Source organism: Callorhinus ursinus, unplaced genomic scaffold (genome assembly GCF_003265705.2).
Source record: "Callorhinus ursinus isolate GAN/ISIS: 27379988/994484 unplaced genomic scaffold, GSC_fseal_2.0 scaffold3, whole genome shotgun sequence".
NCBI classification, from domain to species: Eukaryota; Metazoa; Chordata; class Mammalia; order Carnivora; family Otariidae; genus Callorhinus; species Callorhinus ursinus.
The window spans coordinates 85,132,753-85,159,570 of record NW_027397065.1 but is presented as its reverse complement, the minus strand read 5'-3'; the positions used below and the strand labels follow the sequence as shown (position 1 = coordinate 85,159,570).

General features: G+C 40.5%; 1 protein-coding gene across 3 annotated transcripts in view; it reads left to right on the top strand.

The window, feature by feature from the left end:
• The window catches only part of MARCHF6 (membrane associated ring-CH-type finger 6), a 79,053-nt gene extending 56,391 nt beyond the window's left edge, over nucleotides 1-22,662 (top strand). For 2 of the 3 annotated variants that reach the window (XM_025867467.2, XM_073891089.1), the window contains exons 20-26: nucleotides 1,449-1,518; nucleotides 4,236-4,432; nucleotides 6,107-6,241; nucleotides 12,208-12,297; nucleotides 14,549-14,681; nucleotides 15,738-15,873; nucleotides 18,694-22,662. In XM_025867467.2, coding sequence (XP_025723252.1) covers nucleotides 1,449-1,518; nucleotides 4,236-4,432; nucleotides 6,107-6,241; nucleotides 12,208-12,297; nucleotides 14,549-14,681; nucleotides 15,738-15,873; nucleotides 18,694-18,784 — 852 coding nt within the window. In that variant the 3' untranslated portion in view covers nucleotides 18,785-22,662. The remainder of the gene's footprint in view (nucleotides 1-1,448; nucleotides 1,519-4,235; nucleotides 4,433-6,106; nucleotides 6,242-12,207; nucleotides 12,298-14,548; nucleotides 14,682-15,737; nucleotides 15,874-18,693) is intronic. The other variant, XM_073891090.1, reaches the window with a different exon arrangement.
• Nucleotides 22,663-26,818: the final 4,156 nt, after the last annotated feature.

Below are 26,818 nucleotides of genomic sequence, written 5' to 3'. Positions count from 1 at the left end.
CAATACTGCAAGGGAGTAGTAATCCCATGTTTACATCTGATGAAACTGAAGTCCAGACTGGTTGAGGAAGTGCCTGTCCCAGCACAACTTCCCCCCCAAACTCCACCAAAACTCTTCCTGACAAGGGTCACCATGGTGGCTTTTGTGTTGTTAAATTTGATTCTCAGGTCTTAGTCCTCACCTCACTTGCTTTGTGGTAGGTAACTTGTTGCACAGTTGGTGACTCCTTGCTCCACAGAACGATTTTTAGGAAGGCATTCAGGGATCTTTGTGGAGGAGGTGATGATTTTAAGTCTCTAAGGTTAGGCCAGACAGAGAACAAAATGGAAAAATGGAAGGGCACTCCAGGCACGTGCCAAACCAAGAGGCAGGTTAGACATGGTAGGTTTGGAAGTGCAGGGAATTAAGTGTATCTAGAGGGTGGGGCGTATGCAGGTGAGCATGAGAGATGGGAGGAGTCCTGGGAGATGAGGCTCTTAGATGGGCAGAAGGTACTTTCTGGCCCAGAACAGAGAGAATTGGTAGGAGGTTTCTTGAGCAGCGAAAGCTGACAGCCTTAAAGGCTTCTCTTTAGAGTGTGATTGTAGGTCCTTTTCAGTCTTCCCGCTAGAGCTTTGCCTTCTGGGCAGGGGAAGAGGGGTGCCTGGTAAGGTAGAAGGCAAGCAACAGTTGCTCCTTTTCTGTCCAGGGCAGCTGCTTTCCTCTTAGCGTGTTCCCTTTTTGTCTGCTCTTCTCAGTGCAGGAGCCACTAGCTATGTGTGGCTGTTTACATTTAAACTTAATTAAAAGTGAATACAATTTGTAAGGATGTGGTATGATGATGTGTTAATTACTTTAATGGTGGGAATCCTTTTACAATGTGTACATATAGCCAATCCCATTGTACACTTTATATTATAATTTTGTCGGTTACACCTCAATAAAGCCGGAAAAAAAAAAAAGTACTTTCCTAGTAGGATTACACCAGAGTAAATGCAGTGTAAAATTTCATTACTCGTTCACCCTGACCCTGTGTCCGGCGCTCCGTGACCGCTTGTGCTGGTGGCTGCTGTTGGGCCGTGCAGGTTCCAAAGTTCTGATTGGACAGCACTCTCCTTTCATGAAAACTTGTTTTTGAGAATTTGATTAAAATGTGAATGTCTTTAGTTTTAATTAATAGGGAGAATTTAAGCTGATTATGTTTTATTTGTATGCTCTCAGATTAAAAAATATATTTGTTACTTGCTGATGTGTCTGATTATATGAAAATATATTTCAAATATTTTCTTTTGGCCAAAATTGTGTTAATTTTACCTAAAATAAAAATTCCTTTTTATGTGAAATGGAAGGAAACCTGGAAATATAGGCAATTTATTTTTACTGGGAGAATTGTGCTGATTCTTTGAGGGGTGTCATGAAATACGTTGAGCACATAAACCATTTATGCAGTCTTATGTTTTGCCTTACAGATTTTTTTGTTGATTGTCTTCATGTGTATAACCTTACTGATCGCCAGCCTCATCTGCCTTACTCTACCAGGTATGAGCTAATGACGTGAGAAGATGCTTTGTATCTTTCATCAAGTATAAACTTGAAATAGTTTGCCCCTTATTTTTGATTGAATATGGGATATTGATCTTTTTAGGGCTCCCCCTCTCCTTGGAGTCATTTGTACTGGAACAGAGGGGAGAACAAAATCAAGATAAAATTCCTGATTCAGTTTTAGAAGTAAAGTATATGTGGTCGCTCAGTTTTCTTGGAGATAGTCTCTTTATAGAATGGGTTTTCAAAAAGTTATCTGTGGCTTAAATAATTTTTTCAAGCCAGTCTTTTGATGTTAATTATGTTTGCCCTCACTGTATCTTTTCAGTCCACTGTATGGTGTTACTACACACTTAATAAGTCAGACTGTTTCCCTTTATCATCTGGTATTTAAAAATATTAATCTTTAAATTTTGGCTAGACACCATCTCCTTATCTAACAAGACACTGTGGATGAATATAATAGTTTGTCATGTTCTGCACAGGTCAGAGGTAAATGGGGTCGAGTCCAAAGCCAGTGACAAAGTCTCAGGAAGAGCTTGCTGCCCCCACCCTCCCACTTAGTGTGTATAGTAAGCCAGAAAATTCTAAACCATACTGATACATGTTAGCTGCTTAAGTAATCATTAAGTGGAAGATAGTTTTCATCTCTTAAAAGCACATAAATGTATATTGAGTTAGTATCTTGATTATAGCACTACCTCTGTAATTTTATAAATCAAATTTGTATTAAATACTTGAGTTTTTCCATGAGGGCTAGTAAGGTCAGGAAGGAGCAAGTAGAAAATATAATTTCAAGTGAGGTTTCTAAAAATAATGAGAATATTCTCTAATCTGTAGGAATAGTGGATTTAACGTCAAGTGGTGGTAAAAAATTTTTTGCATGTTTCTGAATAATGACTTTGACCTTTAGAACTGTGCTTGCTAAATCCTCACTACTCATAATCACAGTTGTTAAAATGACAAAGTGTGATTAACGGTTGGGTGCAGTGTAGTAAACATATTGCTGAGAAAACTTAAGTTTTTGAATTTTGGACTGTTTTACATTTGTGGTTTTTATGTTCCATTTTCATGTTTTTATCAAAAATATTAAGAAAAACTTGAAATGTAGTTTAGTACCTGAATTTGGCAGTCAAAGTACTTTAATTTCATTAAATATTGTTAACTGAATATTTCCCTGTTAACCCAATCTCACCATCTAATGGGAAGAACATAGTTACGTTTAATCCTAGAAATGCTTGGTGTCATAGTATGCATTTAAGGTGGCGAAGGAGGCTGTTTCCCTCCATGGTTTACTTTCTGATGATAATTTACTACAAATTAAAAACGTAACCCTGCCCTCTCAAAAACACTTGATTAGAAGTATGTGAAATTATATTTATCTATGTGTTTATTTCCCATAACATTTGTCTTTTTTATTGTTATGTTAATCACTATATATTACATCATTAGTTTTTGATGTAGTGTTCCATGATTCATTGTTTGTGCATAACACCCAGTGCTCCATGCAGAACGTGCCCCCTTGAATACCCATCACCAGGCTAACCCATCCCCCCACCCTCCTCCCCTCTAGAACCCAACATTTGTCTTTAAAAACAACTTGTCTTCACACCCAAACCATTTTGTGAGGTTGCAAAGAAGTCTTACAAGCATTGCGGCTTTTAAGACTTAACTGTTGATGAGCTGGTTTAATTTAATTGGAGGCAGTGTGGTTCATTGGTCCAAGAGTATGAGCTTTGTCACATAGGCATGAGTTCAAATTCAGCCTCCACCTGCACTTGACCTTGGTTGGGCAAGGTTCTGTTCCTGAGCTTTGGTTTCTTAATCTTCAGAATGGAGATATAGTAGCTACTTGGGGGATTTGGGGAGGATTGGTTATATAACACATGGAAAATGCTCAGCACAGCCATTAGCTCCTTTTAGGTATTTGAAAATCATAGTACTGTATTAAGAGGAAATCAATCCATAGAAAAATATACAAGACATTTGGACCTTGCTGTTCTCTCTAGCCTTATTGAGGAGTAACCATGTGAAGAAAGTTACTTTATAAATCATCTTGCCTGATGTAGATTTTTATTGGTACATGGTAGAATTTGTTTGTAATCACTCTTTATCTGAGGCAGTTCTTTAGACACTTCTCAAGTCTGTTTAAGTTTTGGCATATTTGGATCTTACTTTTTTCCTAAGTAAATTAATATGTTCTTTGATTATTGTGCTTCAAAATGTTATTATGCTCACTTATTAAAATACACTTAGTTTTCTGTCTTGATGAATGAGTTAATTGGAAGTTAATCTAAATTATTTGTAATGTTCCTAAATGATGAAAGTAGTGACAGCATAAATAATAAATAAATTCCCCACTTTTGTCACATTATGTGTATAATGATTTTATTTGGTGATAAAAACAACAAGAACAACCTCCTCAATCTTTTTCATTTCTGAAAGAAAAGGTAATCGGCATGCCAGTCAGAGTAGATGTCACAGGAGAGCTTGTCCTCAGTGACTTCCTGTGCTTTGGTTGTGTCTTAAATAATTGCATTCTTTAGAGTTTGTGGGGGTTTTTGTTGTTGTTTGTTTTTAATGAATATATTGTTATATCCAAATGTGATGTCTTTTTACTAATCACTTAAAATGATTGAAATAATTGAAAATACTAGCAGAACATCAGGATTATAGTTCTTTTTACATAGATAGCCATATATCTCATTTATCAGCCTTTCTGTTTTCAGTATTTGCTGGCCGTTGGTTAATGTCATTTTGGACGGGGACTGCCAAAATTCATGAGCTCTACACAGCTGCTTGTGGTCTCTATGTTTGCTGGCTAACCATAAGGGCAGTGACGGTGCTCGTGGCATGGATGCCACAGGGACGGAGAGTGATCTTCCAGAAGGTTAAGGAGTGGTCCCTCATGGTAGGTTTTTCTAATAAAGAACTGATCTTATATGACAGGAGTAGTGGATATTTTTTTTCAGTCGTTTCTTTAAATCTTCACTTTCATTTCTTCATTATGCTGATAGTGTCAAGAGAATTGATTTTTTTTTTAATTAGAAGGACCATTCCTTTAAGACAGTAGTAGCTTTCTGGTTCATTCTGAGAACCATGGTCAGGTGTGTCAGATGTATTCAAGGGTCAAAAATAAAATCATGCTATTAAGTGATCCACTTAGGCCCTTAAGTAAGTAATGCAATTAGAAAAGTTGTTTTGGAAATTTTTAAGGAATATGATATTCTGTAGAATTTAAAATCAGTTTAAGTGGAAATTTCCTTTAAGATATTTTTTCTAAAATTTGATTTTTTGATCTATTTGAATATGTAAAATCTTGACTTCAGGATTAAGTTTTATATGTTTTTCATATAAATGGGATTCCTTTAATTACACATTCTATTGCTAATTCAAGAATGTCTTGGCTAATGTGAAAGTGTAGTAAGTAATGGAAATTATTACTCAGTAAAGTACTTAGTTGCACAAAGGTGGGGAAAAAAATGGCAGTGTAAGATGATTGTCCAGGTGTCGTGATTTATTGATTGTGATGTTGGCTATGACTGGTAAATAGGTTTAAGGTCATTACTTATGCCTCTTCTTTTGTATAATCCTAGTTTTGTATCTGAATTTAGATTTTCATTTCACTGAAAGTTGATATTAGTATTGAAAGAAAAACATGAGATTTATTTTATATTATGAACAGAGGGCTTTAATTGCTATTTAATTCCACAAGATAATGAGACATAACTGTATTTAAAATACATAAACCAGCTAATACCAGTTTTCATTTGATACTCTTCTTTATCTTTAGTATGCCATTTAAAAAAGCAAATACTGCATTTTCACCCACATCGTATTAGTCTCTTGTTGAAACAGCAGATGTACTCATTGAGGCTACCTTAAGAAAAAGGGAGGTCCTCAGACATCAGAGCCACTCTAAAGACTCCTTTCTCCATCAGGATTCTGTAGTGATGCTTTCATGGTCTCTCTTTTTTTTGACTTTATTTTCATTTTGTGTTGCTTTGTTCAAATTCTAGAGCTGTGGCTCTAGCCATGTGGCTAATGGCTACCATATTGGCAACACAGATATAGGACATTTCTGTCATCATAGTGAGTTTTGTTGGACCATAGAGTGTTCTGAAGGGAGCCAGTTTGATCAGATTGATTAATTACCTTCACTGGGGTTATGCAGAGCCCTTCTCCCTATACCAGTCCACCTCAGGGGTCACAGGTCAGCCTGTGAGTTGGCTGCCATTGGAATAGGAGCTTGGGATAATCAGTAGCTTTTCTTGGACAAACAGAAGCCTACTTCTGAGAATGAGATTGAGAAAAACAGCACAGCCACCTGACTAATATATGTAATAAAATGAATTTTTTAGAATGTTATAGCAAAAATGCATAATAATTTCATGCTTCTGTTATAGCTTGAACTTGTACACACACATTCAAATTTCATTTAATGGTGTAACATAAAATGTATGTGAGGTAATAATATATTCTGTTAGGCATCAGGTTAAAGAAGAAAAATAATTTCCAAATGGAATAAAGAGTTTAGCTGAAAATCAGAAAGACTCTCTAGTGACCTGGCCTCATTTCCTAATAGATCATGAAGACTTTGATAGTTGCCGTGCTGTTGGCGGGAGTTGTCCCGCTCTTGCTGGGGCTCCTGTTTGAACTGGTTATTGTTGCTCCCCTGAGGGTTCCCTTGGATCAGACTCCTCTTTTTTACCCATGGCAGGTAAGTGCCTGAGTTTTGCTCATGATTTTTCTTTGTGGACCTGGAATCAGAAAAATCCTTGATTTTTTTTTTTTTTTTAATGATTACAGGTGGTTTGTTTAGAAAGACTCCTTATTTTTTTATGTTGTAGGAACCCTTACAAAATCGATTAAATAATGCATTTTAATCTTTTGCCTTCAGAATATGCAGGTCATATAATTCCTTTAAAAGGTCTTTTATAGGTTGAAATGTCACTATTCATTTAGGCTTCACCTGATATTTAAAGATAAAAACTAACATGCATTGATCTTTCCACTTTTTAGTTAAGGTGATATATCTTGCTGCTTTTAGGTTTGAGACTTTAAGCAGTAACTTACATTTTAAAAATAATTACAGCATGTTTTCCCACAGAGTCACAGGCTTATTAAAAAAAGCATTCTGGGCTCCTGGGTGGCTCAGTTGGTTAGGCGACTGCCTTCGGCTCAGGTCGTGATCCCAGGGTCCTGGGATCGAGTCCCACGTCGGGCTCCCCCTCCTCTGCGGGGAGCCTGCTTCTCCCTCTGCCTCTGCCTGCCACTCCCCCTGCTTGTGCTCTCTCTCTCTCTCTCTGTCAAATAAATAAAATCTTTAAAAAGAAAAAAGCATTCTGACGAACCTATATAGGTCACAACAAAGATCTTAAAGCTAGTAGGGAAACTTTTCTATAGTATTTAGAGCCAGAAATTAGCATCATAGACTTCAAATTCTTAAGAGATCCTAGGGGAAAGAGCTAGGCACTGACTTCAGTCATTCAAAGGCTTCTCAGCCTTGTTTCTGTTTCCTCTTGTATATGACAGTGGATTTACTGGAAATGAAATTACGTGGGATTTCCCTTCCTCTACTTTCCAGATGAAGAGCCTCCACAAAAACTTCATTTAACAGCACATATTTACATTAGTGCTAAAACCCTGTATTGTATAACTCACTCAGATGGAAATGAGGCCAATGCAGGAACTTCTTGTGCACCTTACAGGCAGGTGGACCAGACAGACAGGTAACAGGTAGGCTGCTCTGTGACTGGGGCAAGCATAGGTTGCTGTAGCATCATGTGGGAGAGGTATTTACCCTGGTTTTTGGGAGTTGGGATTTGGTTTTCTGTAGGGGACAATGTCTAGGACAACCCAGTAGAGTGTAGAGGAGTGGGTAAGAAAGGGAAACGACACTCGAGGGAGGAGGGGCAGACCTCGCAGTGAGACAGAGCATATGTCTGGGACGGCCTCAAATCCAGTGTGCTCTGGATCAGACTCGGAGAGGAAAGTGAGAGAGAGGGAAGTAAGCACATGTGATGTCTTTGTGTAAGAGCTCTATCGCAGTATAGTCAGATAGCATCCGGGATTGAAGGAAAGCTGTTTTTTACAGAATAATGCTAGCTAACAAATGTAGAGGAATTAACAGATTTAGAAAATCACTATTTTGCAATAGTTAACAAAATAAATGATTCCAGCAAGGATTGTCAGTGGATACGGAACCCATCAGGTGAAGGTCGATGGGTCTCCAGTTACTATTGCTGTCTAGCAAGTTACGTCACAACTGTGTGGCTTAAAACAACCATTTATTGTGTCCAGAGAGTCTGTGGGCTAGAAAATAAGACAGGCCATATTGACTTGTCTCTGCTCCATGTTACCTGGGGCCTCAGCTGGGAAGACTCAGTAGCTGAGTGTGATTTGAGAGCTGTGGCAGGAATCCTTTGGAAGCGTCATCACTCACCTGTGAGGATTGACATTGGTTATTGGTTTCACCCCAACTGGGCTGTTGGCTGGAGCTCCTGGATGTACCTGGGCTTCCTCACAGCTTGGTAGCATCAAGGTAGTTGGGCTTCTTACACTGCACTTGAGAGAAATGAGTGCCCCAACAAACAAGGTAGGAGCTGCGCCACCTTTTATGACCTCATTTCAGAATTCCCACAGTATTGCTTTTCACTACATTCTATTGGATACCAGCAAGGCACAATGGTTGGCCCAGATTCAAGGTAAGGGGCTATAGACCCCAACCACTTAATGGGAGAGGAATTTGCAGGCGTGTTTCACACCGCTACAATGCAGAAGTAGTTATTTGAATGGTTGCAAAGTGTCCTCTTACAGATTACTTGATATCCCAAAGGAAAACATTCAGCTTTACTATGGAAGGAGGTCAGGCAGATGCTGCCTTAACCTGGTAATCACTGCAAATGCAGCAAATAGGTACTATTTGCGTCTTGATGTTAGGCAGTGTGCAGCACTGAAAAAGAGCAAGTGGCCCCTGGTATCCAGGAGCCGGCCTAGCATCATCACCTAGGCCTTGGTGTTCTCCTGTCTGGCAGAAACAATTTCACAGAACATCAGCATCGCACAAGACCACTCTTGTGCGATGTGACTGTGATGGAGCCAGACAAAAGCAAGACCCTTTCATAATCATGTCGGAACACAGGCAAAACATGAGCATGTCCAAACTGCAAAAATGAGAAGACAACCCCCCATTCCCAGCTAACATCATTGGCTGTTACAGTTTTAGTCTCAGTTAGTCCCTGCTTCTGGATAGAATTTAGGAAGAGACCCAACATAGATTACCTCACTTTCTAAAGGATTTGACATAGAGCAAGGCCCTGCTTCCTTAAATTCTCTCCTAGCACCTCAAACCGAAATACCATAAATAAGCTTTTCTAACATTCTTAATGAGCACCCCAGCTTCTGCATACTGTGTGTTCTTCCTCACTGCAGTGAGCAGTAAATGCAGCTTGCACGATTACATGTGTGTCCTTTGTGGTCTTGACAGTACCCAACATTGTCATTTTGCAGAGTAACTGGAAACTATCCAGTTTTAAGAATATTTGTATTTATGACCTAGCAGTTTCACTTTTCCAGATCTGCTGCAAAGAAACATTTACATGTGGGCAGGAAGTACAACCGAGGCTGTTTCCACTGTCATTTTTTATAATGTCAAAATTATAAGCAACCCAGATGTCCATCAGCAGAGAATGACTAAAGAAATGTGATCTATTTTTACTTTGACACTTAGTGCAGCAGTTAAAAAGAGTGAAGTAGAACTGTATGTTTTGCTATAGATAGCTCTCAGACATGTGTTTTTTTTGTTTGTTTTTGTTTTTGTTTTTATTTGACAGAGAGACAGAGAACACAAGCAGGCAGAGAAGCAGGGAGAGGGAGAAGCAGGCTCCCCGCGGAGCAGGGAGCCTGATGCGGGACTCGATCCTGGGGCCCTGGGATCATGACCTGAGCTGAAGGCAGCCGCTTAACCAACTAGCCACCCAGGCGCCCTCAGACATGTTTTTAAGTAGAAGAAAAAGTACAGGTTGTAGATGGATATATGCAGCATGGTATCTTTAAAAATTCTGGATAAAACTCTAACATTTGACAGAACAGTTTGCTTTGTCTCATTCCTGACTCTAAGCTACTTGCCTTCCCTGTGTCAAACAGCTAGAGATTTATGGGAGATTAGACTCTTGGAATTCTAGCAGAGGAACTAGTATTCTGTGTCCTATCCTGTGGGAAAGGTCTGGATATATCAGTGGATCTTTGAAGAGCTTGAACCTGAGCAGTCTGTGGACTTCCTCAGGTGAACATGAACCTCACCTGGGTGCCTTCTAGACTCCCAAAGGCCAGAAGAAAGCTGAATTTGTGGGTCAAATGCCTGGGAGCCTGGGACCGTACAGAAGCAGCGGGGAGGCTTTTGCCATGTTCTCTGTAGGAGACTGGCACTTGCTCTCCCAAAGGTCTAAACGGCTAAAATGTCCTTTTGTAGCCCTTTAGGTTATAGACCTGAGCCTCATCGAACCTGCAGAGAAAAATACCAAAATGCTTTATCTAAGGGAGTGCACAGCAACAACAGAAAAACAGGTCAGGCAGAGCAATCAGAACACATGCCCTGTGACATGGAACTGCTTGCTCACCAAGCCGTGAGCATCCAAACAGAAGAATAAAAACGCAGGAGATCAAGGGGAGTCTGTGCGTATGCATACACAATGGCAATAAAACAAAGTGAAACTGTGATGCTGAATTGCATGGATCTCAGACATTCAGTAGATGAATTAAAGATGTGGGTAGTCACCATTGAAGTGAAGATTGGGCTCCTGGAAGACCACTGCCAAGCACAGAGCAAAACTGAACAAGTAGGAAGTTGAAGGGGATTTAACATCCCCTAATAAGAGCTCCAGAGTGCAGAAATGAGGCAACATGGAATGAAACAGAAAAATTTGACTGAATTGAAGCAAATTCTGATTCTGTATATTAAAGGACTCATCAGATTTGGTGAAGTGGACATTGAGATGAAACTGATAAGAAAAACACATATTTGAGCATATCTTGGTAAGATTTCTGAATTCTAAAGGTAAAGAGAAGTCAAACTTCAAAAAAGAAAATCATACTGGTAGTGGACTTTTTTCTGTAGCACCACAAGCCATATAGCAGAAGAGCATCTACAGGCCATTGAGAGAAAAGGGAGAAAAACTAAGCTTCCTATATCCTGGCAAAATGTCATTGAGCTATTTGTCAGAGTGAAGAGCCATTTTTAGGATGTGCAAGAATTCAGAGCATACGTCAACCTTTGACCCCATTTAAAGAAAACTCTCAGAATACTAACCAAATCAGTAAATCAGAACATTAGCCTGAAGATGGTGGACAATGAAAAGGAAAAACAGTATGAGCAAAATCCATATAAAAATGATACATCTCTTCTGTGGGATGAATATGTGTAGATCCATGTAAATGCATAGGGGAAAAAATGTGGAGGGCACATACCAGTGTTAGCAGTGGTCATTGCCGGGGACGAATCAGGGTTTGGGCTGGTAGTCACAGAGGACTCCAGCCTTCTCTGCAAAAAGTTTTGGTTTTATGTAAGAATAGATCTAAATGTTCTGTGTTAACCTTTTAAAAAAATACATTAAGGGGCGCCTGGGTGGCTCAGTCGTTAAGCATCTGCCTTCGGCTCAGGTCATGATCCCAGGGTCCTGGGATTGAGCCCCACGTCGGGCTCCCTGCTCGGCAGGGAGCCTGCTTCTCCCTCTGCCTCTGCTGCTGCTTCCCCTACTTGTGTTCACGTGTGCGCGCTCTCTCTTTCTTGCTCTCTGTTAAATAAATACATAAAATCTTTTTTAAAAATAAATAATACATAAAAAAGAAAACCAGACACCAGGCTATGAAGGGTGTTGTGTGCCATGCTGAGGACCGTGGGGTTGTAAGCAGGGAATTACCCTTATGTGGTCTGATTTTGGCTTTTAAGTCGTCACGTGGTGGGGTGGTGGGGTTGGCAGTGACTCCGGCTGCCTGGGGGAGCACGGGTGGAACACTGGCATGGGCGGGCCAGAGGCACAGCGGGGAGCCTGGTGTGGCCCTGGAGGTTCTAATAACAGTTCAGCAGTAATGGAGCTAGAAGCTCTCTGTGAGCCTTTGGGATAGTTTCTTTAGGCCAAACATGGCTCCACAGGCTTATTTTGACATAATTAGCTTGGCTAAAACCAACACGGCAGCCTAAGGTGGTTTGATGAAATAAAATCATGGCACTGTTTTATTTATTTCCTAATTCTCTTGGAAAACTACCATAGATTTCTGAAATATACTAGAATTTGTTTTGTTAGAAACCTTGAAATTGAGCTCTGGTGGGGGGTGGAGGGGTGGGGGAGGGTGGGCAATTTCCCTGGATTTTCTAGTGTTTGTTAGTCTTCTGTAAAATTGTTACTAATCCTGTAGAACTTCTGTTTTGAAATGAAATATGCAAGAAAATGATATAGCCTCTATGCTGGGTTTATTGCTGAAAATGAAAATCTCTTAAATGGTTTTTACTTCCCTGGGCGCCTGGGTGGCTTTGTCAGTTAAGCATCCTACTCTTGATTTCAGCTCAGGTCACGATCTCAGGGTTCTGGGATCGAGCCCCACGTAGTATCAGGCTCCCTACTTGTCTCCTTCCCCCTGCTCACTCGCTCTCAAATAAATAAATCTTAAATGGTTTTATTTCCCTAGGACTGGGCACTTGGAGTCCTGCACGCCAAAATCATTGCAGCTATAACACTGATGGGTCCTCAGTGGTGGTTGAAAACAGTAATTGAGCAGGTGAGCAGAGTCAGCTTTCAGGAGAGACTGTGAGTGGCAGGGTTGTGCTTGGCCACTGGGGTGCTTACGTTTCGTTTTTCCACCTTTCTGAGTTTTCTACACATTTTCTCTAATAAGCATATATAACTTTGTTTTTTTTTAAGAAGACAGTTCGCTGTTTTATCACCCATGAGTTTTCATCAACCACTCTTTTTAAAACTTCCCTTATCTGAAGTTTAACCAGTGGCTTAAAGTACCTAAAACCCTGTCTAAAGTAAAGGCAAAAATTAGCATATATGATTTTTTTTTCAGGGCAGGAGTTCTGATGTAGGCTTGGTATTCAGTTTTCTAAATCTGTAGTAGCGTAAAGCGGTTACTGTTCAAGACAGTAAATAAAGGGCAGGCGCACCTGGGTGGCACAGTTGGTTGAGCATCCAGCTCTTGGTTTTGTCTCAGGTCATGATCTCAGGGTCGTGACATCAAGCCCTGTGTCCACCTCCGTGCTCAATGCAGAGTCTGCTTGAGATTCTCTCTCCCTCTCCTCTGCCCCTCTTGCTTGTGCACACACCCTCTCTCTCTGTCTCTCAAATAAATAAATCTTTTTAAAAATAAAGGGCAGAAAAAAATAGATTGATAAAGTAAAGCTGAAACTGTACACCTGAAACTAATAAAACACTGTATGTTATTAACTATAATTAAAATAAAAACTTAAAACTATATATATCCCAGAGCCTTAAAAAATGGTAAACCTAAAAACTAAAAACACGTATCTTAAGAAAAAGCAAAGCTGTTTAGGAATATTCTAGCTGCATAGCACCTAAGACTATTATTGTATTGTTGGAACTGTCAGATAACTTGAATTGTGGTGATAACCTTGAAAAAAGTAGATTGTGCTTCTGTACTCTGATAATAGGCTGGGAATTAACGATAATTCATTTCAGGAAGATTTCTATCTAAAATAACTAACATAACAGATTTTGGTACATACTTCTTTAAATTTTAATTGTCTAGAAAATGTACTTGTGGGCAACACTCCTGTCCTTAGGTTAGTGCCAAACAAATTAGGTGTTACAGTTCTGTAGCAGTAAAGGTACATCTTTTGATGTATAGGAAATAAAGACAGTAGTTCTCAGCTCAGTATGCACAAGAACATTGTCAAAAAAAATTCCTGAACCCAGAGATTTCTGGAGGTAGGGAGAGCCAGGGAGTTCCTGTATGTTCGCATGCATCTCTCCACTGTGGAGTCTCCAGGTGAGACTCTGGCCCTTGCAAAGGAGTGTGAAGAATAAGGGTTTAATCACAGTTGGAGGCTGTGAAACGTTGTTGATCTTTGTAATATTTTGCTCTCTGATGCCTTCTTTTCTCCTACATATGTGTAAGTTTGAGTAAAAGGTTTGAGAAACACTGGGGTGCCTTGTTGCATTGATTTAAATGCATTGGGGTTAAATAGGTTTCTTTGGAATGGAAGCATGCCTTTGGAGGGTTAAGCCTATTGTGATGCACATCTGAATGCTCTGGCCCATTCCTGAGGGATTGGGTTGAGTTGCAGGGTACTCTGCTGGGGCCAGAAGTTCAAGGGCTGGGGAGAAAACAGGAACAGTGTTCTTCTGTTCTGTCCCCCTCTGCACACCATCTTTATTTTTCGTTATTCCCAAAGTTTTCCCACTTCCATTCGTTCTTTCCCCTGAAGTGCTATTCATTAGAACTTTCTGGATAAGATGAAAATACTGTAGAAATTCTTGAAGTAAAAAAAAAAAATTCACTGTAGAATTCTTTCATATTAAATTTTTATATAAAATATCTTTGATTTGTCAAAATTTCATTTATACAGGCTTTTCAGAAACATGTTTCCTGTTGATAATGTTTTCTTATATTCAGATAGAATGAATGCAATCTTGAGTAATAATACAGATCACTCACACAAGATGTGTGTGCAGTTGTTTCAGGTTGTGTGGTCTTCCTCTAACATTATTGGGTGTGTCTGGCATTGTATGGTGCAAGGCTGGTGTAGTTAGGATTCTAGATTGGTGTCTTATTTTATCCCTCAGCAGAGTTAACTACAAAGTGTAAGGAAGTGAATGCATTTCTGTAAAAACTTGTGAGCACCATACTTACATTGGTGTGCAAAATTTGTCTTGACTTTGGGAAAAATAACCAATAAAAAATAACCAATAAATGTAACTCCCTGTGGCTTGGATTCAGTAGAGATTGCTCTGTTAATTGGAGGGATTTGTCGTGTACCCTTGTTCTAATTTTCTCCCTCATGTTTCAGGTTTATGCAAATGGCATCCGGAACATTGACCTTCACTATATCATTCGTAAACTGGCAGCGCCAGTGATCTCTGTGCTCTTGCTTTCCCTGTGTGTACCTTACGTCATAGCGTCCGGCGTGGTTCCTTTACTAGGTGGGTGATGCTGGCTGGGGAGCCGAAGAGAGGACCTTCATGAGCACTGCTATATTAATGTCACTTCCAGTATCATAGGCCGTCTGGCTCCATGTGATTAAGTTGTAAATATAAATTTGGCTAAAACAGTGATTTCAGAAGACTATTTTTCTTAGACTTGACAACTTAGGGCAAGATTTGGAGAATCCTAAAGCTCTTTGGTATAGTTTTTTTCTCTAGGCAGGTGAAAAAGTATTAACATTTACACTGTCCCCAAAATAGGAACAGATTTCCTTCAGGTTGTCTTCTGACTAGAAGTGCTGTGATCCCATACTTGTAAAATCAAGGAAAAATGTTGTTATATTTAATTTTCAAAACGTTCTTTACCATAAAAGGAAAAGCAAAGAGGGGCTGGTATTTAGTGATGCTTCATCAACTAGATATTATCAATTGTGTGCTGAAGAGTCCTCACAGGACCTTAAACCCAGCATATATTCAGAATGATAAGCACAAAGTTTTCCCCTCCAAATCTTTTCTTCTGAGTTCCCTCTCTCAGTGACTTGTGTTATCATCCAGCAGGCTGCATGAGTCAGAAACCTTGTAGGTCATCTGTGTCACCTGAGTCTCTCTGCCTTTCCTACTCAAATGGTCCCCAAGTCCCGCTGACCTAGCCTCCTGAGCCCATTCTCTAATCTGGCACCTTTCCCCGTGGCTCTCACCGTAACTGCGGTGGCCTCCTATCTGGTTTCCCTAATTTGAAGCCTCCGCCACTAATTCACTCTCCACAATGACCTTTCTTTTGAATGACTCTCACTGTTCCTCGTTAGTGAACATCCTCTCGTTGGTTGGTTCCTGCGTGGCCCTGAAAGCACGGTCCCGCCCCTCGTCGTGTTTCACGAGGCTCCTCTCTCTGGGACCGCTGCGTTCTGGCCTCACTCCAGGCCTCGTTCCATTTCACACAACGAGTTTCAGTTTTAATTGAGCCCCACCAGTCCCTTCTTCCTAGGGGAAGAACATATTTTCATTTCCCTGTCCTTCCACATACACTTAAGAGTTTTTCTTTTTTTGGTTTTACAGGTGTTACTGCGGAAATGCAAAACTTGGTCCACCGGCGAATTTATCCATTTTTACTGATGGTTGTGGTATTGATGGGGATCTTGTCCTTCCAGGTCCGCCAGTTCAAGCGCCTTTATGAACACATTAAAAATGACAAGTAAGTCTAGACTTCCATTCATCTAGCTTAAGATGTCTCATTTTTAAATTTTTCTTTCTAATATAAGTCATCAGTGGGAAGAGTGCTCAGATTCTGGATATATTCTGAGGTAGAACTAACAGGATTCGCTAACAGATTGGATGTTGAGTGTGAAAAAGGCATTATCAAGGATTCAGTTGGGCCAAGCAACTGGGAATACAGAGTTATCATTTAGGGAGATGAAAAGACTGGAAGAAACTAGGAAGGGGGAGGAAGACTTATTTTTAATGCCTGTTCCAAATAGTTTTTAGTCTGTTTGCAAATGTTTTGGTCTGACAATATATTAAATAGTTTTGGATAAAAATAAGGCTGCATGAGGACTCAGCCTGCCTCAGCCCTGCCTGTAGCCGGGGGACCACTGGGTTACTCTGACCATTGCTGAGGGAGGCTGTGAGGCCCCTGCAGAAGTATTGTAGGGCCTCTGTTTGGGGGACCCTGTGACCTGACCTCAGTGAGAGACTGACAGCAGCCAAGGGAAACACCTTCCGGGGATAATCACCCTCTGACCTTCCGTGTTCTGACAGAAAGCTGAGTCCTCTTCTGGTTTAGTGGTGTCCAGCAGGGAAGGGGAGTGTATAACTCTCCATCGGGTTTGCCTGGAAAGTCCCACTGTACACGTGCCATCTCGTGTCCTTGTTAACAATACCCCCGTTTATTTGTGAGTGTCCCAGTTTAGACAGCAGATTATATGGTCACCTTATTTACTCTGAGGATTCTTAAGAGTAATATTTTTAAGAATGAAATTCAGGTTGTTCAAGGCTTCCCCAAAGCATTTGCTGGCAGTAAAAGTACAAGTACACTTCGGCGGTCAGAGTATAAAATTCTGTCCACCAAGAAAGAACAGAGGGGGGGATGTCAGTGATGAACGTCAGTTTGTGTCACTTCGCTTGTTTAGGATGACGAGTAAGTTCTGCAGGCAGGAAGCAAACGGGACATGGCCTCGGCTTCTGCTGCTTTCTTCTTTAGTGCTTGTGCCCCACCCTGCTCCCCTCCTCAGCTTTCCCGGTGTCCTTTCTCACCCCCTACCCGGCCTTCCTTATTTGTCGCTTTCTGCAGCCCAGTGTACTCTTTTCTCTCTCCCCATTTGTTCCTTCGTGTAGAAAACTGTTGAAGTGCAGGCTTCCCAGAGGCCACATCTTGGGTGCTGTTGTTTACCTGTTCTCTAGCAGTATTTGAGCCTGGGGTGTGCATGGGGCCGGCCAGGGCACGGGAGGGTGCTGGGGTATTAGGGAAAGTGGGGGATGGGTTCAGAGTCTCCTTTTTCTGCCACTGAGTTACTTTTTGGTCCTGGGCAAGTTAACTCACACCATTTCTTTCTATGCTTTTTATTGCCTTTTCATTGCCATAATGCTAACCCCTTGACATGACTTGGTATGTTTTGTGATGACGTGTATGTCAGGTAGAGCTGTGTGTATTACATGAGAGTCAATTCAGTTGTTATTGTTTAAAACACTTATAAAATCCTCACAGTTTAAAAATCCATTGGTTGGCTGGGGAACAGTGGTGGAAAGGAGTAGTTAACTTTTAGAAAAGAAATTGGGAAGACAAAGTATTAAACGGTGGGATCATGGATGAAGAAACTGTAGGATTAGTGAAATGTTTTAAAAAGTGACATGTTAAGCTACTTGGCATAAACTGCCAAAATACCTCATTAGGCTAGTATTTTTTGGCAGAAAAGTGGTAGGTGAAAGTCAAGGTAGAAAATGTAATGGTGAAAGTTTCTACCCTGAGTCATTAGCACATGCCAGGCCTTTGTATGCTTTCTGTTTCTTACAATGATCATGGGACATGGTACTGTTGTTCTTACTTTATTGATGAGTAAACTGGGTCTCAAAGACCCAGCTCCCGGGCCACCCTGTCACGGGCTGGCTTCACTCTCCCCTGTTTGCACAGGTGGCTAAGGACTTAAAGGCCACTTCTTAGTCTGCAGTGCTGACTCCAAATGGGTACCTGTCACCCCGGCCTCCTTGAGCTCTTTGCCATCCTCAGCTTGGTCAGCCACTGTCCTTCGAGGGTCAACCTGCAGGCCAGTCGCCCCATTTACTGAGGCACACCACTGCTTCTCCACAGTGACTGCTGTCGTCCTGGGGATGTGACATCTTGTCATTCCAATGTGGTCACTTCTGTTTCTAGTTCTGCAGCCCTGCACCCTTGGCCCTTTCCTCCCTCTCATCATAGCATGTGAGTTAGGAACACACAGTGCTCTGTTCTTGGGCCACAACCGCCCGCCTTCTGTCCCTCGCATTCGCTCACCTCTCTGCCATCTTCCCTTTGACCTCATTGAAAACTTTGCCCTTTGATTTCTCCTTTTCTCTAGAGCTAGAGGTTTTCCGATCTGCTTGCCTCCCTACTTAGCTTTCTGAAGGCCATAATTGTAGTCTCTTTTTCTTCAGATCTATCTCCTAAGCTGTTCTATAAAATACCTTTACCAGATAAATCCCCTGAAAGAGCTTACTGTGCCTTACCTCCCAGTGTGTGAGTTTATGAGAACCCCTGACATACGGACCAGAGCCTGTGCTCCATTGCCCAGCATCTGAGACCTTCCGACATTTGCTGTTCTCTTGTTTTCCCACCGGCCTACAACTCCCTGTGAGGTGCCTGCTTGTGCGCCTTTTGCCAGGTGTTCATTCTCTAGTTCCCTTCTACCGATCTAACCATTGAAGGATTTTAAGTGGAAATGATCTGATTTGCATTTAAAAACTGTATCACTGGCTGCTCTTAGGAAGAATGTTTAAATATGTAAGATCATATAAGAGTAACCACCCTGTTTTTACAACCTAGATACCTTGTGGGCCAACGCCTCGTGAATTATGAACGGAAATCTGGCAAACAAGGCACATCTCCGCCACCTCCACAGTCGTCCCAAGAATAAAGTGGTTGTCTCAACTACCTTGACCTTCCCCTTGCCTTTACGTGTCCTTTTTTGTGGACTTCTCTCTTTGGAGATTTTTCCCAGTGATCTCTCAGCATTGTTTTTAAGTTAACTGTGTTTGACTTGTGTTCTCAGCATTCAGAGAGCAGCAGTGCAAGGCTCTGCTGCCCTTCCTGCATCTTCCGACATCGTAGCTGTCTGAGATCTGTACATGTGTAAATAGAAGTTCCTGGATACCCTAAAACCTTGGATTAAACAGAATGTGCATTGTACATCTTTAAACAAAATGTATATTAATTTATTAAATCTAGTTGTCACTTTATTTTGGACCTGCTGTGATCTTGACAGGAAACGTGCCACAGAGCCATAGTGCAAAGGCAAGACTTTTTAATGACGTCTTTTGGAGCGCAAGTATCATGGTGTTCCTAGCAGTTCTTATTAAGTAAACTGTACATTCTGTCTTTCTTGGCTGTTCAGACCTCACCAAGAACTTGAAAGGAAACAAGTAGAAATCAGCAGTGGAGTGTTTGTGGTAAGAGAACATGAACTCTGTGCTTCACTGTCAATCGTTTTTGGAAGTTATTTTGTATAACACCAAAGCTGTTGTACATTTTCTACTGCCTGATTTTTTTTCACGTGTCTGTGTTTATAATACTGTATAGTATCTTGTGCTAGGTGAGGAAATTATTTTTAATTTTGATAATTTAATATTCCTAGTGATCAGCATTAGGGGTTGGGTTTTTGTGCTTGTTAGGGGCATGTCTGTGTTTAGAGAAAACCAAGTCCACTAGAACATTTTCATTAGTTCCCTCCAGCCCCTCTTTTCCCCATACACAGCTGTCTTCTTTTCCTTTTTGGCAGCAGTGGCCAGAAGTCATGCAGGATCACAAGTCTTATAAAATAACATCACCAACAATGCATCATAACACACTGAGATGTTTCTTAAATGTAGATGTGGTTTGTGGTCTTAGACCAGCAGCATTAGAGAAGACTGGTTAGAACACCTGGTCCTGCTGGTTAGTGCACCGTTGGGTGAGGATTAGGGAGTACATTTTTCCTAGTTTTCCCTGAGTAAATCCCAAAGTTTCCAGAGCTTTTTATTTACAGAATTGAACTACAAATAAAACCAACTTGATTGTAGTTGTCCAGGAGAAAGCTGGCTTGAGCTAGCCTTTTAACATAGGAGTGAAGAATGTATTTCATTGGAAATGTGTTGTAAAATCTCAGAAAACAGAATACTTAATAAATCTGGTTTCCCCTTATAACCAAAGCTTCAAGTAAGGAGTTTAGAGAAATAGAACAGTTGGGCACACGATCCAAGTATTTAATGGTAATGGTATATTGTAAGGGTGGTGTTTGCTTTTGAATAATAACCTAGAAGTTCTCAGAGAAAAATGGACAGCATAGGTCTTCAGGAACTCTTAAAGAGTTTCCATATAGTATTAAAATGTATAGAGCCTAATCTGAAGATTTTTTTTTAAATATTAAAGTCAGCCAAACATAAGCTACCAAAAAAGCAATTTTCTGGTATGTTTTATATTTCAACAATTTTTCCCAAAGTGTGGTGATTACTTTACTTTAAAAATATATTTTAAAACATCAGTATCAAAAAAAAAAAAAAGCTTGACTTAGGGTTCAGTGTTACACTTTTTGGCACTTTGTAGCAGTCCTTTCTCTTGTAATCTGAAATAAGGTCTTTGCTAGCCCTACCTTTACTTAGAAATTTAGTCCTACTTTAATAAAAAATTAGAAGCATTTTGAAATGTAATGCCACCTGTTGTGGTGTGTGTCTATATAAATTGTTCTCTTTGGGAGAAAAAATATTATCAATTGGGCACATAACTTGATTATATTAATTTAAATTTCTTTTTTAATTTTTCAGAGAATTTGTAGATCTTGATATAAAGTCATTGGAACACATTTATCTGTTTTACCAGGAAGAGCTCTAGGCAGATACCATAAAAGATTAAAAATTGTTATTCTACAGAATTTTAAATGAATCTTATCAGATATTTTGTAAAAAAAAAAAAAAAAACCAAACTTATATATGAATGTGTATGAATGGCCAAAAGTTGCCCTCCATTTCACTGGTGATAACTTTATCTTGTTGTACTTAAGGATTTCCTCTTGGTTTTCAGTTGTGCTTTGTCCTCTTTTCGATCAGATGATACTTCCTTAAGGAAGCATTTGCTGGCATAATATTTACATGGGTAGCATCAGGATTTTATTATTAACCAATAGTCTTATAAACATTTGAAACCTCTGGTTCAGAAAGTGCTAGTATTGCTGCCCTTCTTCCTGTAGATTTTTTTTTTTTATAAAATAGAGCATAGTTTTGCTTCATTTTACATGTCTTCAAGGAAGTTAATTAGGAAAGACCTTTTTGCTTTATTTTTAACTTTATAAATTGAAGACAAATCAACATTTGGGTGTTAGTTTCACATGACTAGTTATGAAATGGTCATAGTATGAAGTGTGCAGTTGTTCCTTACTAGCAAATTATGTTTGATTTTTAAACTACTAAATACTAATAGTTGTGAAAACTGAAGAAAATGCCAATGTGAAGTTTATGTATGGCTAGCCTTAAAGTTCCATGTTTTTAGGTGATTTTTTTCCTGTTAGTTTGCTGGAGAGACAGTGGAATTGGACATCTCAATTCCAGATGTAAACAAAAAGTAATTTTTTATTTCAACATCTAATATAGCTGTGGATTCTTGTGTTTTTTTCTTTCCTTTATTCAAGTAATAGAGAGTAACTTTTTCTTAAATGATTTGGTCTTAGAGATGTCATTTCTGTATTGGCAAATGCTGTTATTAAAATGTAACTCTTGAATTTAGGTTGAATTCATGACTTTTTAAAACAAAGAAGTAGTGGACATTTCTCCATTGTATTGTGTTTACACCCCCCCAACACACGCGCGTGTACGCGCGCACATGCACATGAGAATGTAGCGCCAGTCTTTTTTTTTTTCTTTAAATTTTTTTATTGTTATGTTCATCACCATACATTACATCATTAGTTTTTGATGTAGTGATCCATGATTCATTGTGCATAACACCCAGTGCTCCACGCAGAACGTGCCCTCTTTAATACCCATCACCAGGCTAACCCATCCCCCCACCCCCTCCCCTCTAGAACCCTCAGTTTGTTTCTCAGAGTCCATCGTCTCTCATGGTTCATCTTGTAGCGTCAGTCTTAAGAACACTGGCACATTTTTCAACTTCACAAGTTAGCTACTTATTCTCACTTTCAGGATTGAGTATTTTAAGCTCTCTACTTACTGTGACCAGTTTTATACATTGTAAAATTAAATGATTATGTTTAAAAGACTCCTTTAGAATGTTGCCTACTCAGTTCCCGTCAAGAAGAGACAAAAGTAAAATGTCTTGCCACCAAAGTATTCAAAACCTCGTGTGTGGAGATTCTCTAACTCCCTCGGTTGGGCTGTCTGTATCTCCTTATTAATTTGGGCACATTTCCTTCTCACCCTCTTACTGCCCTGTGTCATTTTTAAAAGCAACCACTTTAGGTAAGGGTTTCATTCAAACCTCTAGCAATATGTTTGGCATGAATACAATAAAGTTAGGACAGTGTATATCTGTTTTCATTCCCATCTGTTTTGTATGAGTGCCTCGTTCTGTCAGAGTAAAGTAGTACCATAATGGAAATGTAATGACTGTAAGGCCTAGGAATGACTGTCTTAGAGGGTAAATAGAACATGTAGTTGTTTGGGACATCAATTTTCTATTAAAGCAAACACCTTAGATATCCAGACCAATTTTATGTGTATATATTCTAAAATGCTCCCTTTTTTATGTGGTTGGTTGTTGCCTTCTAAGTCAAGAGAACAAAATTGAATAAAGTGAATGTTAGTTGTAGCCTAGTTTTTTTGTTTTTTTTTTCGTTGTAAGATTGCCTCAGAATTACAGAAATGTGCGTTATTAATCGGCATAGATGGTCTAGGTATTTTTTAATATAGTACATAGAAAAAGAAGTTACATGTGATTATAGTTCCTCTCTTCTGTTCTAAGTTCTAAAGTAGAGTTGCAGAGAACACATCCCTTCCCCTTTGCCCCCTCACCATACTAATAGACCAGCATCACTGGGAATAGTGAAGGCCCTCTTCTTGAGCTGCAGGCAGGATGCTACCCACTTCCGCACCTGTTTACAGGATCCACATGCCAAAGCCTCACCAGGTTTTCTCTTTAAGTGGGTACTTGGAATGGAGTAAAACCAAGTCCATTTTATGTAGTTGACTGTAAAAAGCAGAAAAAGGAAAGAATTGCATGAAGCCCCATGTGAACAGATCCTTTTGTTTCTAGGTTCAAAACTTTATTAAAATTTCTTTTTAATCAAGTGCATTTTTTTAAGATTTTATTTATTCATTTGAGAGAGAGAGAGAGCACGAGAGGGGGGAGGGTCAGAGGGAGAAGCAGTCTCCCCGCCGAGCAGGGAGCCTGATGTGGGACTCGATCCCAGGACTCTGGGATTATAACCTGAGCCGAAGGCAGTTGCTTAACCAACTGAGCCACCCAGGCGCCCTAATCAAGTGCATTTTTATTTTCAACGCAGCAGTAGTAGGAGAAATGCTCTTTGAACCGCAGGGCATCTGTAATCTGTGAGGTTGAAGTTTCACAGCAAAGGAAATTGCATGGTGGATCTCAGAAAGTGGCCAGTAATGCCCCTCATACCCCACGGTGTACAGCCACTCTTGTTGCCAACAGAACACTGATAGCATAAGTGGATTAAGGTCTGAGGAGGTAACTCTCTCCCCTCCTACTCCCACAGTGTTCTGGCTTTGGTGTCTGTTTTCTTTCCCACACTGTACTGAGCACTACAGTTGAATTGCCGTATGGTGTCTGCCTTCAAGGAGCCCCTTAGAGTGGAAAAGGGGCAGAAAAACGAGCAGAAGGTTCTAGTCCAGGTATGACTAGCATGCCCTGAGGAATGCAGAGCAGGGTCCCCCTGGGCACTCTGTACTGTGCTCGGCCGTGCCCCAGGCCTGCTCCAGGCTCCTGCGGTGTGCTTCACTCAGCGACAGCCAGGAACCTGGGGAGAGCAAGTCGCCTTTACAATGCTTTATACAGTTTAATCTTTTTGAAATTTTTCTTTTTACATATGAAAGCAAAGTGGTATAACTACTTTGGGAAATAGTTGGGCGGTTCTGTAAACATTACAATAAGTACTTAGCACTCCTAGTTATTGACCAGGCAAAAAGTAAGTCCATATGATGACTCATACATGAACATTCCTAGTAGCTTTATTTGTAATAGCTCAAGGCTGGAAACAGGCTTGGAAATCCACAGGCCTATCAACAGGTAAATAGATAGTGATCATCCATGCAATGAGATACCGCTCAGCAATTAAAAACGCAATTAATTTGATATACACAGCATGGACAAGTCTCAATGCTAAGTGAAAGCAGACCTACAGATCGGTGGGGAGGGGCTTGGAGGTACTTCAAAGGGGCATCAAGAAATGGAGGGATGATGTGTGTGTTATCTTGATGTGCTTCTGGTTTGATATGTATACATATGCTAAAACTTAAATTTACATTTTAAATTTGTGCGATTCATTGCATGTTAATTACATCTCAGTCTCAAAAAGTAATAACCAGCGTTCATATATGTTCTCTAAGGGGTCATTTCGTACCTTCCTTCAAAGTGCCCTCTTTCTCTTTTGGCTGATGACTTTTCTGTTTCACCAAGAAGACAGAAGCAATCAGAACAAGTCTTCACACGTTCACATTGTCAATTCACCGTCTGACCTGCACCTGTGCCCATATGCTCACCAGGCTGTGCGGGCCGCGCACGTCGCCTCCAGCGTGCATGCCCCGTATGCACGCTGCCCCCGGGCCCACGTGCAATCCCTGGGTCCCCCCACCCTGCACAGGCTCACTAGACCACAGTACTCACCTGCTCGAGGCACTGCTCTGCAGTTCTCCCTCTCCCTCGTAAGTGGTGTTGGGTCATTCCCATGATTCAGATGTTGTATCATCTCTTCCACAAGAAAAATCTCCACCCCACTAACTCCTTCAACTGCTCCATTTCACGTTCCTTTCCAGCAAAGCCCTTCAGTTTTCTGTACTCTTTCCAATTTTTCCTCTCCTTTCCCAGCCCTGCTACAATCAGATGTTTGCTCCACTTTTCCACTGGAATTGCTCCTGTAAAGGTCACGAATGGCCACCACTAAATGATGTGGTTCCTTCTCAGCTCTCACCTGAAATGGTTCCTCTTTCCAGTGAAACCACTTTCCTGGTTGTCAGGACACAGCCTTCCCCCACATTTTCCTCCTGCCTGTTTGGATTCTCCTTTCTAAACTCCTTCACTGACCCGATCCTGTCAACCCAGCTGGGACCTCAGTCCTACCTACATGCGTTGACTTAGTGATCTCACTCACTCTCAGGGTTTTAAAGACCATCTATATGCAGATCACGCACATACTTATTTACTCCAGACATGTCTGTGCACCTGTCTATGTGGACTCTACCAGACATCTCAAACTTAGGTCCAAAACACAACTCATGATGCCCCTACCCCAAATCTATTTTCTCAAAACGTCCCCATTTCAGTTGGTAAGCAATTGGATGAAGTCGCGAAACAAAAAATGTTGGTAATACCTTTGACACTTGTTTCTCTCCCAACCTTCACACACAATTGGACAGCAAGTCTTCAAAAATGAATCAGATTCTGGCTACATTGCACCACCTCTACTGCTGCCATCCTGGTACAGAGCACCATCATCTTCTCCTGCCCGGGTCACTGCAGTTTCTCCTGAGCTCCCGGCCTCTGCCCACACTCTCTTGTCTCTCTTCCAGTTATTTTCAACACGGGATCCAGAATGATCATGTTCAGATCTAAGATCACATTAGTCTTCTACTCAGAGAGCTAACTATGACACTCAGAGTCCCAAGTTCACAGTTGCCTTAAGGGTCCCTGTGCTCCTGGCAGCCTCCTTGCTTTCAGAACAGGTCAAACCTCAGGGCCTTTGCACTTGCTGCTTGCTGTGCCTTAATGTTCTTCATCTAGGCTCTCCCCAAGCTCTTCATTTTTTACTGAAGTGTCATTCCTTAAAATTGCAGCTACTGGGGCATTCCTGACTCTTCTGCTGTGTTTTTATCTCTCATATGTATTAACACATCACATGGTTTTTCTGTCTTATTTATATTTGTATGTTTTCCCCCACTTGAATGTAAGCTTCAGAGTTTTTTTTTTTTTTTTTAACTATTTGGGGATTACTACTATATTTCAGAACAGTTCTTGGGACATATTTAGCATTCAATACTCTTGAATAAATAAATGGATGAATCAGAATCAAAATAATGTGTATATGGTTAAAATAAAACTTGAAAGCTATGTGCCATTTTTCAGAGGTAACCCCCTATCAGGAGTTTAGTTTTTGCTTCCAGAATGTGCTGTGGGCAAATGTACATTCGACTCCTATTATCACAGACTCTGCTCTGTGGGGTGCTTTTTTTTGCTTTATATTTCGTGAACATCCTTTTATGTCAATACTTAAGTAGCTACCTCATTTTAAAATTCTGGCTGAATTGTATTCTGTTGTGTGGATAAGATTATGATTTAAGTTTTCTAAAAGACAATTATAATGTTTACCCATTTTACTATGTGCTTTAGTAAACATTTTTGTCCACATTATATACTCAGGCTAGTATTTCTGTAGGATAAATCTATCGATTGCTAAGTCATCAAAATATAGTGCCAAATGGCCCCCAAAATGTACTAATTAATACTCTCTCTCATCACTGTATGAGATTCCTTGTTTTCCCATTTTGTATCAACATTAAATAGTGACTGTTCTCAGTTTTTGCTAGTGCTGTTGATTTGGAAGTGCTATTAATTTGGAGTCATGGTTGGGGGTGATGCCTCTAGGGCAGGAGGAAGGGCTTGTCATTGACTCCTCCTGGCAATAGCTCATTCTAGTTCTCCCTCTTCCTGGCTGGAGGTGAGCAGGGGAAGGCGCGCTTTAGGGCTTCATTCAGAGTGGGTTTGAGGGTAGCCACAGCTATGATTCACA